This window comes from Gopherus flavomarginatus, chromosome 4 (genome assembly GCF_025201925.1).
Source record: "Gopherus flavomarginatus isolate rGopFla2 chromosome 4, rGopFla2.mat.asm, whole genome shotgun sequence".
Lineage (NCBI taxonomy): Eukaryota > Metazoa > Chordata > Testudines > Testudinidae > Gopherus > Gopherus flavomarginatus.
Genome location: NC_066620.1, coordinates 148,269,718 through 148,285,892, shown reverse-complemented (window position 1 = coordinate 148,285,892; position 16,175 = coordinate 148,269,718). Strand labels below are relative to the sequence as shown.

At 41.5% G+C, this 16,175-nt stretch overlaps 1 protein-coding gene across 1 annotated transcript in view; it reads right to left on the bottom strand.

Annotated features, from left to right (window-relative positions):
• GABRR2 (gamma-aminobutyric acid type A receptor subunit rho2) overlaps window positions 1–15,697 on the bottom strand; it is a 64,095-nt gene extending 48,398 nt beyond the window's left edge. The window contains exon 1 of the mRNA XM_050949304.1: window positions 15,570–15,697. Within this exon, the coding sequence (XP_050805261.1) occupies window positions 15,570–15,682 (113 nt within the window). The 5' untranslated portion in view covers window positions 15,683–15,697. The remainder of the gene's footprint in view (window positions 1–15,569) is intronic.
• Window positions 15,698–16,175: the final 478 nt, after the last annotated feature.

Sequence of the window (16,175 nt, the reverse complement as noted above, 5' to 3'; positions counted from 1 at the left end):
GATTGAACAAACTGACGCCATTTGCTTTAGTGAGTTGTTGAGAAAGAAGGGACATTGCAGAGTTATAGAAAACAGAGAACACTAGAGAAAACAAGCTGGGTGTTCTCTATTTCCATTTCTCAAGATATTTAAAACAAGGGAGTACTGAATGATATTAAAAGACAAGAAATTTAAAACTGACAAAAGGATTTTTTAAAACCCCACAAACACAGCACCCTTGGAACTCAGATGCAAAAATTTTAAGGCCGGAAGGGACTGTTGTGATTATATTGTCCGATTGCCTGCATTATGCAGACGATAGGATTTCACCAGGTTGTTCCTGCATCAAGCCCGTAACTTCTGGCTGAGTTGAGGAATAAATCCAGTGTTTGCTCACAATTGCTCTTGGCTTTTGGAAGTGGCCCTTTTAAAGTGCCAAATTTTATTTTTATTTTTATATATATGTATATATACTGGTCAGAGTTATATTCTCATTGGCACAAGATAGCACTGAGACCAAGAGCTTAGCAGGATTAAAAACAAAAAAACTAAAACAAGGAAATATTTTTAAAAATGGATTTGACATTTATATGGATAATAAGAATTTTCCAGGGCTACATTGGATGAGATCTAAAAAAATTTGAAATATAAGCCCTCAAGCTCCAGGGCATAAGCCAATCACTGATAGGGCAAAAAAAAAATTTCTTTATAGGCAGAATAGTTCATAACTGTCTATTATTGGTTTTTCTTGCACCTTCTTTTACAGCATCTCATGCTGACCACTGTCATGACAGGATACTGGTCTAAGTGGACTATTGATCTGATGCAGTATAGCAATGCCTATTACCTATTTCTTAGCAGGGCCGCCTGGGGTGGCGGGACAAGTGGGGCAATTTGCCCCGGCCCCACAGGGACCCCCACAAGAGTTTTTCGGGGCCCCTGGAACGGGTCCTTCACTCGCTCTGGGAGCCCCGGAAAACTCTCATGGGGCCTGGGCCCCTGGAGCTTCTTCCACTCCGAGTCTTCGTCAGCAATTCGGCAGCGGGTCCCAGGGCAGAAGGACCCCCCCACACCGCCAAAGTGCCCTGAAGACCCGTGGCGGGGCGGTTCTTCTGCCTCAGGACCCGCTGCCAAAGTGCCAGGTCTTCGGTGGCAATTCGGCAGTGGGGGAGTCCTTCCGCTCTGGGACCTACCGCTGAAGTGCCCCGAAGACCCGTGGTGGGGGGGTCCTTCCGCCCCAGGACCCGACGCAGGAATGCCAGGGCTTCGACAGTAATTCGGCAGCAGGGGCCCCCCGCCGCCGAAGATCCCAGGCCCCCTGAATCCTCTGGGCAGCCCTGTTTCTTAATATGATTTTAGTTTAATATGGTCACTGAATACCTCCCTGGTCTCCAGTACAGTTTCTGAAAACTGCTAAATAAAGGCCCCATTACCTTTCCAGAACAGGTACAGAGAGCTGGAGAGGACACCACACTTGGTAAGTTCAATACTAAAGAAATACTAAGAGCTTGTCTTCAATCCTGGAGTAAGTCGAACCAAATTACGCTACTCCAGCTACGTGAATAACGTAGCTTAGGTCGACTTACCCCAGTGTCTTCACTGCGCTGCTTTGACGGGAAACGCTCTCCCATTGACTTACCTTAATCTTCTCAGGGAGCTGGAGGACAAGGATCAACCAGAGAGTGCTCTGCCATCAATTTAGCAGATCTTCACTAGACCCACTAAATCAACTCCTGCTCCATAGACTGCAGCAGCATCAATCTCCCCGTAGTGCAGACCCGCAGCCCTAAGATCAGTATCTCCTGGTTTTCTATGCAATTAAGTGCACCAGACTAAGGCTATGTCTGCACCACCACTGGATGTGGTACATTCAGCTACAGATGTACAGCAGAAGCTAAATGCAAAATGGAGCAGAATGTACTAAAAAAAGGACATGGTTATCTGTACGAACTATTTTGGATTGGCATTCAAAATTTAATCTCTCCTTTACACATAGTAAAGTCAGCTGAGCATTCCCTGTTGAGGGAATCTCTGGGCAGTTTTAAGCTGGCTCTAATAAACCCCTCAGAGCTCCTCAGTCTAGGGGACGTGTTGGGGGTGTCGCTGAAGTGCCACTGAGGATTCTCTAATTAATGTGAGTGACCAATTCAATCCCCTTCTGTCTCTAGGACCCCAGAGGACAGCCAGCCATCTTGGTGCCTGCCTTCAGGTGTGAGGAGTACTGCTGCAGTCCATCTGAGAATTCAGCCCCTAAGTGAGGGGAGCAATTTTATTTTCAGAATGTGTGGAAAACTGTATCAATTCCCCAGTAACTGACAGAAACAAATCCAAAGGCAGTTCATGGGCATTGACATTGCAAATAAAAGTGTATTCCACACTGCTCACTATCACATGTTCTACATATCCTGGATCAGCTGGTGTCTGTGACCCTTAGCTATAATTTTTGCAAGATTTTTTATGAATCTTTAGATGGGAAGAAGATATGTGCTAATATTTTGTTATCAATGCTGTTGCTCAAGTTTTTAGTATGCTTTGCAGATAAAGTAGAATACGGTTTGTTCCTGATATTGTGTAATACCCATTGTGATGTCTTGCTTAGGACACTCAGAACTGTGAGTCCCTGTGTTTCTGCTCTGCCTCAGCACGAGTGAACTTTGCTGCTGCTAAGCTCTGTGTCAGTTCAAACCTTGCTTTGAAGGTAACAATCAGTAAACTTCAGTTCTCGAGTTTCCTAGGGACGTCTCCCTGCAGAGTTCAGCCCCTCTCACTGGGAACTCATGGAAGTTATGAAGTTAGCTGCCTCCAAAGAGGTCGCACACATCAGCCTGTTAGGTTAGCAAAAAACTCACACTCCACTTCAATTCACAGCACTGGGATGATTTTTAATAAAACAAGAATAAGTTTATTAACAAAGAACAGAGTTTTAAGAGGTACACAGCAAGAGAAAAGAGACTGGTATGGTTACAAACAAAACTTTCTTGGGACAAAACTTCATCTTAACAAGTTACAATTTTTGCTTAAGCAGTTTTCTTACTTATATCAAGTTACCAGCATCCTCTTCCTTCAGGTGAGGGGATCCAGCTTTCACAGGCTCACAATTCTCTATGTCCCCTAAGTGATGGATGACAAAAAGGCTTCTGCTAATGTTTCCCAAAACTCATTGTTTTGTCCCCAGAGTCAGGATGACCTCTTGCTGGTCTTCCCTTCCTGTTGATTTCCTGCCACCCAGCTGATCTGTATGTAAATGAGGTTTCTGTTTCTTTTGATTCCAAAATGCACTGGAGACACAGATAGCTGCCTTCCCTTCTATCAGGGAGAAAACCTGTTTCCCCCTTTGTTTGGTCACAGACTTTAAAGCATAATCTTAGTATCTATAATTCTTCATATAGTGTTCATACATACATTTCACAATGATATTAATCACCAGCTTTCATAAAAGACCTTATTCAATATCCTTTTATAGTACAATAATATTGTATACAATCAGTTGACTCAATTGCTTATTCTTTGGGGTTTACACCCTTTGTTCTTCCTGGTCCCTAATCGTCACACCGATCCTGCAAACTATCAGTAAATCAAACCTCATTTACTGTGGTCCTGACCCTGCATTCCTTATCCACCCAACACCCATCAGACGCTAAACCAACAGCAAAACCAATGACAATTATAGTGTTAAATAAAGTTCACACAAGGATGCTTTGTCTGCAGAGAAACTGTCTTTTGGTATGGGTGTTACACCAGGCAACGAAGTTCACATTCTACTTTCATGCTTTAGGAATGATTTTGCATATCCCAGTCTTGGCTTCACTTCACTCGCTGCCACATATGAGTTATGAGGTTATCTTTGGCTTGTGAGAGCAAACAGTATATTGCACACTGTCCATCATTATGATGAAATCAATGGGAGCTGCATCTTATAAGTGAGAGCAGAACTGGGCCAGTATGTTTGAGTGCAAGGATACAGCACAGTGGCTACACTCAGCCTTCAGCACTAGAAATGCCTTTTGGCCACTGATCACGGCAGAGAACCACAGAACTAAATGTGTGCTTGGAGCTTTACAGGTTCTACTGGAGGAAAGATCCCAGCCCTGGAAAACTTATGATCTATACAGACAATTATACAGACAAAGGATGGTAGGAAGGAATAGGGCTTAGACATTACTGACTGCCAGTGACTTGTGTGACATTGGGCAAGCCATTTCACCTCCCAGTTTACAATGATACGACCCAAATGGGGGAATAATGGTATAAATATCATTCAGAACTTGGTTCCTTTGATGCCACTGCCATTCACAAGTACTAGTCTGTGCTCTCAACACATCCTATGAAAAGCGCTGAGAGATCTAGGGATACAAAGTTCTGTACAATGGTAAATTATATTATTATTGAAAATACAAGCATTTGTGCAAAAGAAATAGTCACTATGTTAATCGCACCAGATGAATAAATGTTATGATCTGAACTGTACTTGGGTTCAAGGAGGAATCGAGCATTCAAACTGTGGTTCTGTTGACATCACTGCCAACTGCATGTGTCTGTGTCTCTCTGACCATTGAGTTTTTTGTTTTTCAATTGCTATTTTCTCCAGGGTGCAATGCTGTTTTGTAGTTGTAAGATGTTTTGTGATACACCATCTACATGCCCTTGACCTTGTTCAACCCAAACGAGAGCCACATGCAAATAGAGCACAAATAGAGCACATGCTGAGGCTTGTGTGGCAGCATGCTGATGGTTTGTGGTTTGTAGCCCTCTGGTTTCCTTCAGTATCTACTGTACTATACTGATACCAAGCAGTAGTTAATACTTCAGTATCTAATGCACATTACTAATATTGGGTACTGTAACTAATTCTTCATGGCTATTACCACGGTGAAATGAAACTCGAGGTTGATTAAACATAATTAAGGTGTACAATACTCACAAAATTTTAACTTTTTAAATTAATCATTGCCTTTAGTAATCTTCTTTCCCATACACTAACTTTATTACTCTTCTGAGCAATTTGCTTTAAATGAGAATTTGGAAAGTAATTTACTCTAAAAAAATGTACCACCAACAATAATTTCATTTCCACTTGAAGCTGGCCATGCATTTCAAGCTAAGAACATCAATTTAGAAAGTCTTCCCAGCAATGGAAACAAATAGGAAAGAATATTCAAAACCCACTAGTGGTTTTGTTCACCTCACTTTTTGGCTGTCCAGCCCCAAGCACATACTTCGGTATTTCTGAAAATCAGGCCCCTTTTAGATGTTTCAAGTTGAGTACCCAAAATCCCTGGGCACTTCTGAAAATCTTGGCCAATTCTTTTCAGCTAAAAAAAGTTCAAATCAAACTCCGTTTCCATAGTGTTTTGTTTACATTAATATCATATTCAGCATTTGGAAAAAAGAGTATCCATCCTTTTCCAACTGTGGCTGTTGAAGATGGTAATTGAGGGGTGAAAAGGAAAGCACAGGTAGAGAGGTAAACATACAGAATGTCACTGAATCACAGTATTCCAGATGCAGAAATAGACACATAGGATTAAATTTCAGTGGATAGTTATATTGATTGATAAATTGTTTATAAACAATGGCCCCTGCCCTATAATCACATATGCCTGTATTTTTACCCATCTATGTAGTCCCCGGGACTTCAAGGGCTCTACTTAATGTGCAAAAAGCAGGGCCATCAAGCAACTAAAAAAATTAATCACAATTAATCAGATGATTAAAAAAATTAAACGTGATTAATCACACTGAAACAATAATAGAATACCATTTATTTAAATAATTTTTGGATGTTTTCTACATTTTCAAATATATTGATTTCAATTACAACACATAATACAAAGTGTACAGTGCTCACTTTATATTTGCAGTGTAAAAAACAAAAGAAATAGTATTTTTAATTCACCTAATATAAGTACTGTAGTGCAATCTGTTTGTCATGAATGTTAAACTTTCAAATGTAGAATTATGTACAAAAAATAACTGCATTCAAAAATAAAATGATATGAAACTTTAGAGCCTACAAGTCCATTCAGTCCTACTTCAGCCAAATTGCTCAGAAAAAACAAGTTTGGTTACAATTTGCAGGAGATAATGTTGCCCATTTCTTGTTTACAGTGTCACCTGAAAATGAGAACAGGCATTTGCATGGCACTGTTGTAGCGGGCGTTGCAAGATATTTACATGCCAGGTGCGCTAAATATTCATACATCCCTTCATGCTTCAACCACCATTCCAGAGGACATGCATCCATGCAGATGATGGTGTCATAAACAGATAAGTAAGAGTTAATAGAACAAAACTGCTTCATATCTCTTTTGCCTGGAAAGGGTTAACAAGAACAGTGAGCCTGGCTGTCACCTGACCTGAGGACCAATCAGAGGACAGGATACTTTCAAATCTTGAGGGAGGGAAGTTTTTGTGCTGTGCTGTTAGTTTTGGTTGTTGTTCACTCTGGGGGCTCAGAGGGACCAGACGTGCAACCAGGTTTCTCTCCAATCTCTCCAATACAGGCTCTTATAGATTCAGAATAGTGAGTACTAGGTAGATAAAGCCAGTTAGGCTTATGTTTGTTTTCTTTATTTGCAAATGTGTATTTGGTTGGAAGGAGTTCAAATGTGTATTTGGTTGGAAGGAGTTCAAATGTGCATTTGGCTGAAAGGAGTTCAAATTGGTATTTTGCTGAAAAGATTTTAATTTGTACTTGTATACTTAGGCTGGGAGAGTATTCCCAGTGTCTATAGCTGAAAGACCCTGTACCTATTCCATTTTAAATTTACAAAGATAATTTTTACTGTTTTTTCTTTCTTTAATTAAAAACTTTTCTTGTTTAAGATCCTGATTGTTTTTTTATTCTGGTGAGACCCCAGGGGACTGGGTCTGGATTCACGAGGGAATTGGTGGGGAGAAAGGAGAGAAGGGGGAGAGAGAGGCTGATTTCTCTCTGTGTCAGGATTACTTTCTCTCTCAGGAAGAGTCTGGGAGGGGGAAAGAGAAGGAGGGAGGAAGGTGAATTGTCCTCTCTGTTTAAAGATTCAAGGAGTTTGAATCACAGTGATCTTCCAGGGTAACCCAGGGAGGGGAAGCCTGGGAAAGGCAATGGTGAGGGAAAGGGTTTACTTTCCTTGTGTTAAGATCCAGAGGGACTGGGTCTTGGGGGTCCCCGGGCAAGGTTTTGGGGGAGACCAGAGTGTACCAGGCACTGGAATTCCTGGTTGGTGGCAGCGCTACAGGTTCTAAGCTGGTAGTTAAGCTTAGAGGAATTCATGCTGGTACCCCATCTTTTGGACGCTAAGGTTCAGAGTGGGGGGTTTATACTATGACAGATGGGTTCTGCTCGATAATGATCCAAAGCAGAGTGGACCGACATGTTCATTTTGATCATCATGAGTCAGATGCCACCAGCAGAAGCTTGATTTTCTTTTTTGGTGGTTCAGGTTCTGTAGTTTCCACATCTGAGTGTTGCTCTTTTAAGACTTTTGAAAGCATGCTCCACACCTCGTCCCTCTCAGATTTTGAAGGGTACTTCAGATTCTTAAACCTGGGGTTGAGTTCTGTATCTATTTTTAGAAATCACACATTGGTACCTTCTTTCGTTTTGTCAAATCTGCTGTGAAAGTGTTCTTAAAATAAATACGTGCTGGGTCTTCATCCGAGACTGCTATAACATGAAATATATGGAAGAAAGTGGGTAAAACACAGAGCAGGAGACATACAATTCTCCCCCAAGGAGTTCAGTCACAAAGTTAACACATATTTTTAACGAGCATCAGCAGCATGGAAGCATGTCCTCTGGAATGGTGGCCTAAGCATGAAGGGACATACAAATGTTTAGTATCAGAGGGTAGCCGTGTTAGTCTGGATCTGTAAAAGCAGCAAAGAATCCTGTGGCACCTTATAGACTAACAGAGGTTTTGGAGCATGAGCTTTCGTGGGTGAATACCCACTTCCTCAGATGCATGTCATGCATCTGAGGAAGTGGGTATTCACCCACGAAAGCTCATGCTCCAAAACCTCTGTTAGTCTATAAGGTGCCACAGGATTCTTTGCTGCTTTTACAAATGTTTAGCATATCTGGCATGTAAATACCTTGCAATGCTGGCTACAAAAGTGCCATGTGAATGCTTGTTCTCACTTTTAGGTAACATTATAAATAAGAAGCAGGCAGCATTATCTCCCGTAAATGTAAACAAACTTGTTTGTCTTAGTGTTTGACTGAACAAGAAGTACAACTGAGTGGACTTGTAGGCTCTAAAGCTTTATACTGTTGGGGTTTTTTTAAGTGCAGTTATGTAACAAAAAAAAATCTACATTTGTAAGTTACCCTTTCATGATAGAGAAATTGGACTACAATACTTGTATGAGGTGAATTGAAAAATATTTCTTTTATCATTTTTACAGTGCAAATATTTATAATAAAAATAATAATATAAAGTGAGCACTGTACACTTTGTATTCTGTGTTGTAATTGAAATCAATATATTTTAAAATGTAGAAAAACATCCAAAAATATTTAATAATTTTTAATTGGTATTGTATTGTTTAACAATGCGATTAATCGTGATTCTTTTAATCGCAATTCATTTTTTTTTAGTTAATTGCGTGAGTTAACTGCTCTTAATCGACAGCCCTAGTATTAAGTTATTTCCTGTGTACTTGCAGGACAGGTCAAATTTACATGATCGATGACTGTTATCTAAGAGAATCTTCAAGGAATAGATGTCAAATTTGGTAGGAAAAAAACCCCATACATCAGTGGTACCAAACTCTCAGGATCCTTATATCCCAAAAGAATGTCTCAAACCTGTCTTTTACTGTATTGTGTGTAATCTATTGTGATGGGGTCAGGCCAGACAGCTATAGAGAGAGGCCCTGTTGGGTGCTGGGAAGTGGGTGGGCATAAGCCCGCCCACAGCTAAAAGCCCCTCCCCCAGCCTGGGGAGGAGCTACCGAGCCCAGAACTCAACTAAGTTCAGGGGACAACAAAGAAAAAAACAGGAGCAGGTGTGGGGGTCAAAGGGTCAAAACTAGGGAACCTGAAGAGGACACTGAGCAGAGAACCCCAGACAGCGTGTACTGCTCCTCAAAGGCATCCAAGGAGCCAGCAGATGCCACTCAGAGGAACTCTGCCTGGATGAGTGAGCAGAAAAAGGAACGAAAACAGGCCCTACAGTCACAGAGCTCCCCTTCAGCCAACCTCCTCTTCCTGGTGTTATAAATAGCCACCTTGGCCATGGCCAGGAGGAGGTGCACAAGGAGGTCCCTTGACTTTGTGGGGCCACGAATAGGGTGTGCATAAATAAACAGGTGCAGGGAAAAGTGCAGCCAGAACCTCAATAAGAGGTTCTGGAGGAGCCGGAAAAGAGGCTGCAACCTGGCGCACTGAAGATACATATGCACCAGAGTCTCCCTCACATCACAGAAAGGGAAGGTTTCGGGGATGGGGTGAACCGTGCCAGGTACACGCCCATGGTCATGGCTCTCTTTAGTAGCCATCAGCTTATATCTCCGGTGGGCAACCACACTAGGGTAGAATACAAGCTGGCCTACTGGGGCTCCCCACCTTCCAGAGCTGGTAATAGGTCCCGCCACTTGGTGTCCGGGCAGGACACAAGGGTGGGGAAATGAAGCGTGTGGAGCACGAGCATGTACAGTTGTTCTCTCAGCGTGGTTCGGAAGCAAACCGGTTGCAGAGCACGTAGCTGGTTTGGGGAGGAGGAGGATGGGGAGGCTAATGGGGCAGGATGGAAAGATCTGGAGGGCCTGGGGTGAGGGGTGGATGGGGAGTGCCCTCTTGCAGGACCCACTCGAGGTAGACCCAAGAAGAAGACAGTAAGGTGGCCTCAACCTCCCAAAGTACGCACTGTGGTGTCCAAAGGGTGAAGAGCCCCATGTGCCAACCTAGTGCTAGGGGATCCACCTAGTCCTCCTGGTCATAATCCAGGAGGTCTCCAATCCTGGTGACTTCTGCCAGGACCAACCTCTGGCACACCAAGGGAGACTCTGCCATCTTCACATGAAACTGGAGATTGTGTAGTAGGGGCTCTGTGAGGAGATCTATCCCCTCGGTAGCCAACACAGATCTGGTCGCTGAGACCAGTGTCCAGGTCCAGAGGAGGTCCTGGTAGAAGACTGGCAGCTCAGAGAAGTCTTGCAGAAGACCTCTCGGATGGAGACAGAAGAGCTGCCAGTCAGATTGGAGCCCTTGGAGGCAGCAGAGGAAGGCATGCGGCAGTGTGCTCCGGGCTACCTGCACTATAAAGAAGTCTCTGCAAGGCCTGGACGTGGAAGACATGGGCCTGAGTGCACTAGCACTTTAGGCCCTTTGCCTCCTCCTCCATAGGGTTCCCCCTTCCTCCAGGGGGTATAGGAGAGTGGTAGAAGGCAGGTATATCAGCCCCAGGATAAGCAGGTCCCTTTTCCCCTGGTAATTGAACAGGGGTTTCTCCAGGTTAATTAGGACACATGGGGCCAATCAAGGACCTGCCAGAACCTGTTAAAAGCCTCCACTCCAGTCAGATAGGCATGCACAATAGGAACTGTGGGGAGCTGGTGTGCAGCTGGAGAGCTGGATGGTGCAGACACTGACAAACGCCAGAAGGAACATCTCACAGGTGAAAAGAGGTGAAACGCAGGGGAAACCCTGCCCAACAAGGTGTACAGCCCTTCTGAGCCCTAGAGGTTTGGGGGAAGAGACCCCACCAGAGGGGAGAGACTGAACTGGGTGTCTGGCCTGCTGCCACTACACCCGGAGGAGCTACCAGAGACTAAGAGGCTCTCCTCCCCTGTCAGGAAGGCTGGGAGGAACCCCTGCTCTGACAAGGTGAAGACAGTAAACCCAGCGGTGTGGGGAAATTCCCAGGGAGAGAGGAATTCCCCAGCCCTCCCCTAAGAGGAAGTATGGAATCCACCAAGCCAGAGAAGGAGCTCTGCCACACCATACAGAATACACCACATTGATCCATGGTGTAACTCTGGTGACTTCAATAAATGTTTTGACTCAGCAGTTCATAGTGTTCTGTTTCTGAGAAAAACAGAGAAATCTCAAATCTTTATTACGTTAGCAGTCCTAGGCCAGTTTTAGTTATGAGCCCCTGGTTTTGCCTTTGCTGAAAGTCATAAGGATTATGACATATTCTCCCTTTGACCCACTCATCAGATGTTCATTTTACACAAAAAGACTGATAAATAACAACTCAGTAAACTTCAAACAATCAAATGGGTGGTTTTGATTCCTTTCTTACTGAAGAAATACCACAATTTTCTTCTCAGTCTAGCAGTGTTCTGGGCTTCTTATGCATCCTTGTGAAAAATTACCAAGCATAGATGTTCCAAAATCTAAGTGGCCTAGAATGTCTGTGTTAACTATGTAATTGCAAATAACTTCGGAAATTACACACAAAAACTGTGTTAAAGGAACATTATTAATTACGTGATCACAAACTACTTTCCCACAAGACCCCTCCCTCATTCAGTGCACAGAATAGACCTGATATGGGGAGTAATCAGGGATGTGTAGTAAAGGAGACTCGTTTCATTTGTGCAGAAGCTGGGAGGTGTGTAGTGAATGAGGCAAGGGATTACCAGGACAGAAAGCCTGGTCTCGTCATGAAGGCAGCTGAATGCTGCCCTGGGGAACTGGATTATATCTCTGCCTCTCCCACAGGGTTCCTGTATGGTGTTGAGCAAGTCACTGAGGGTATGTCTACACAAACCACCAGATTGGTGAGTAGTGATCGATTTATCGGGGATCGATGTATCGTGTCTCATCTAGACATGATAAATCAATCCCTGAAAACGCTCCCCATTGACTCCAGAACTCCATCAGGGCGAGAGGCGGAAGCAGAGTCAATGGGGGAGTAGCGGCTGTGCTATTCTCGTAGCTGAAGTTGCGTATCTTAGCTCAATCCCCCCACCCTAGTGTAGACCAGGCCTGAGGGTATGTCTACACTGCAGCTGGGAGGTGTGATTCCCAGCATGGGCAGACAGACTCACACTAGCTCAGCTCGAGCTACCATGCTAAATGTGTGGATTTTGCAGCACTGGTGGCAGCTTGGGTCAGCTGCTGGAGCCCAACTCCACCCAACCCTCTCAGTCCAAGATAGGGCAGGTAGCTCAAGCTGCTGCCAGTGCCACAACATCCACATTCTATTTTTCATGTGCTATCTCAAGTATGACAATCATACCTCCCAGCTGCAATGTAGACATGCCCTTAACCAAACTTTTCACAGGTAGTCACTAATTGTGTGTTCCTCATTTTCTGGGTGGGTACACAACTTGAGACCCTGGGATGTGATTTGAAGAAGTGCTGAGCACACAGAGCTGTACCTGAAGTCAATGGTGGCTGTGCTTTGAACAAATAAAGAGCTATATAATGCTAAGTACTCTTAAAAATCAGTATGTCAAATTGGGCACTTAAAATTAGTGGATACTTTTGATTTTACTCTCGGTACCTCAGTTTCCTATCTGTAAAATGGGGATAATATCACCCCCTCATCTCACAGGGCTCTTGTGAAGATAAATTCAATAATGTTTGTGAAACACTCAGATACTATAGTGATGAGCACCATATAAAAGCCCATGAGGAAATTATTAATTTTGTCTTCAGAGCAGGATCTGAATAGAATGCAATAAATAAGACCTAATGCCACATGTTGAACAATGATGGAAAATATTGATCCCTGTCCGTTCTGTGAATTGAATGAGACAGAAGCCTTGTGAAAAAAATAGCTTGTAATCATGTAATTAAAGACTGTATCATAATGCATACTCACAAGGGAGCTTAATTAAAGTTGCACAGGAAACCTTAATTCATAGGGTTACCAGATAGCAACTGTGAAAAAATGGGATGGGGATGGAGGATAATAGGCGCCTATATAAGAAAAGTCCTCAAAAAATGGGACTGTCCCTTTAAAAATGGGGTGGACGGTCACCCTATTAATTCAGGAATTTTCCAGATTTTGAGTGCTTGACTTTGCAACTCTAATAATATTAGTTTAATATTCTTTTAAAATAGCTGTGGTTTGTGTTGTGTAATTAAAATGATAGAAGAAGCTGTGTACAAAGAACAGAGGACAAGGAGCCAAAGTGCCCAGCTTCTATTCTTGGCTTTGCCACTGCTCTGCTGTTTTGCTTTAGCCAAATCACTTAATCGCTTTGTGTCTCAGTTTACCCATCTTTAATATTCATTATTCTGGGAACTGAGGGGGTCACTTAATATTAAACAAAGTTCTTTGAGATCCTTGAATATAACACTCTAAAAAGAGATCAAACAACGAATTATGGAGCAAAAAGATTTTTGGGTTAATAGAGCCAAAATCAAAGGTCTTTGAAGACATGTAAAGACTCCCATTAATGTACATGGCTTTTTAGTATGCACATATACTACACTGACCAGCACCTTATCTAAAATGGAAAATGGACAACTTTTAAATATAGGCTCCAATAGTTGAAAATATTTTTCTTGCCTAATGTATTTATAGAAAAAGAAGCAAGAGAAATACAAAGCAGAATGCATGAGGCAGTTACAAAAATAAAAAAAAAATAAAAGACATTTATTTTTGTTTCTCTCTAAAAGGAATGGCAATCCTACATTGAAACTGGGTTTCACTTGACTGCAGGCAAAAAAAGTCCAGCACCATGCAATTTTCAGCACAGGTTTGGTTTTAACACAAGACAACCAGAGTTTTGCAGTACAAAATAATCAGGAATGTTTAAGTTACTGCTACTATTTAACTCTGCATAAAATGTTTTTAACAGTGAGCACTACAGAAATGTCTATAAATAAAAAGAAAGGTGACTCTCATTTTCGGGTTTCTAAATAAACTGCATTTTACATACAGTAATGAATGCATTAAGAAAGTTTATATGGATAAATCACAAGGACATAGTGGTCTATGCTAAGTATATAGTTTCGGTGGTTATTTAACATCTGTGGAGAAAGACATAAAAACTGTTCCTTATACTTTTGAAATATAATGATTTATCCTTTCATTGGCTAACACATTGTTTGTTATACATTATTAATTCACAGTAAATCGAGTAATATCTATTGTCCTCTACAGTGCATAATCCATGTATTTAAGAAAAAAGTTTGACTATATCTTGAATTCTCTACAATTACGACTTTGCAAAAGTCAATGGGGTAGGTAATAGTTTATTTTAATAAAAGTCAAGAATAATTTGCAAAGAGAGAAACCTTCCAATAACAACTTATTAACCAAGAGAGTGGCAGTACTTTTGAAAAGAGAAATGTTCAGACTGTAAAAATGTGTATTAGCAGTTTATGCTGCTTTGTAACTTTTCAAGGTAGAATTCAACCATATAGGAGAGAATCCCACGCAAGTACTAATGGTGAATCATTAGATTTCACAAACAAAATATTCTGAAAGAAAGCCCTGGATGCTTGAGATTTACATTCAGTAAGGACTAGATTGTTTTGAAGTCAGCGGCAGAGCATTCCTTTTGGTGTAAATGGTTTAGCATCAGGCCCTAGATATCTAAATTAGAGAATAAATTTTCTGTCACTAAAAACATGTGCTTGCATATTCTGCATTAAATACCAATAGAAATATTAGACAATACTAGCCTCTCTGCTTCTGCTTCTTTCATAATACATTTTCTGCAAAACGTCTACTGAATCTCAGCACTATCTGTGGATAAAAAGGTATGTTCATGGTGCCATGTTAAACAATACAAAATGAATACAAAGATGACTCTTTACAGTCAGAGTGATTCCATTTAATAAGATGGATTAACCCAACTTTATTTTCAAGCTCTTAACCTAGCAAACAATCTTATAAGATATAATTGTCACTGGATGACATAACTCTATACAGAAAAGGATAATATACTCTGGACTGCTTGGCAGGTTTGGAAGCTTATCTTTTCTAATGTAAACCTCTCCTCGCCCCCAGTCTCAGTAATATTAAATCTAACAAACTTCACTAAGACCTTTAACTCTTTGGTGCACACTTGCCTTAATAATACTAGAAAAGTTATATTAAAGTTCCCACATAATTTTCCAAAATGTATCTGCAGAATAACTTTACAAAACTGATACAGTATATACTCCTATGCAGTAAGAATACCATGTACACTAACTAAAACCCCACAAGTTGTCAGGAGAAAATAAAATGCATTTTCAGATGGATTTGCATAATAGAGATGTTTAAACAAACATCCACAGGAAAATAGAAGGCACTTCGAAAGATTCATTTAAAATAAAGCCTTATGTTATTGCTGGGACGATATTTAAAACTGAATGGTCTGAACCCTTGTTCTACATCCACCTTCAGTTCTTACTGTATCTACAGTATTGTGTGTGCATGTCTGAGACTGTGTTTACTAAAATACAATCAATGGCCAGGTTACCAATGACAGCTGCTAGAAACATGACCAATTACAGTTAAATCTGAAGATAGCAGTAAAGATTGTATACGTTTATTCAGAAGCCATAGAAGCTAGACACATATACAATTAAAATAGGCAAATTTCATGTACACGTCTAACTGAACTGACTGTATACATCTATACAGTATTAATTTCACTAATGTATATGTAGTGAGAGCAAAAGAGTTATATATTTGAAGGTTCCTTACCTTGCCTTCTGCACCTCCAGCTGACCTGTCCACCTCCTCCTCCTGTGCTTTCTGCTCCCCACAAGAAGGACAAAGCAAAAGAGTAATAAAATGAGTTTTGCAGAATAAGGCATTTTGTGGGAAATAGCGATTAGACACTCTACACTCCAATAACCTCCAGCAGTGCAAATCCACCCTAGTTCAAACATTGAATCAGCTATAATTCCAGGGCCCTGTGTTTGTCAGTGTGATCATCGTTAAAAATACTGCTTTTCTGATTTAATAATTTAAACTGGCTTTTGAGGGCTTCTCACTCCAAGCTCATCCTTCCTCACTGCATAGTGATTGGCCATAACTCAAGAAGTTGTTTCTCCTGGCAGACAACATTTCCACTCGGTCCTAAAGGAGATATTTGCCAAAAGTCATTATATAAAAAGACTGCAATTCCACATGCCAGCTTTTTGTTCAAGCCGCTAATCCCAGAACTGTACTATCCTTCTGTCAGACTGTATAAAACCAGGCTCTCTCTTTTCATTAGGGATCCCAGATTTATCACTATAATATGCATCTTTAACATGGTGCTGCCAATATGTTTTGTGTTTAAGATCAGTACACTTTGCATTGCTG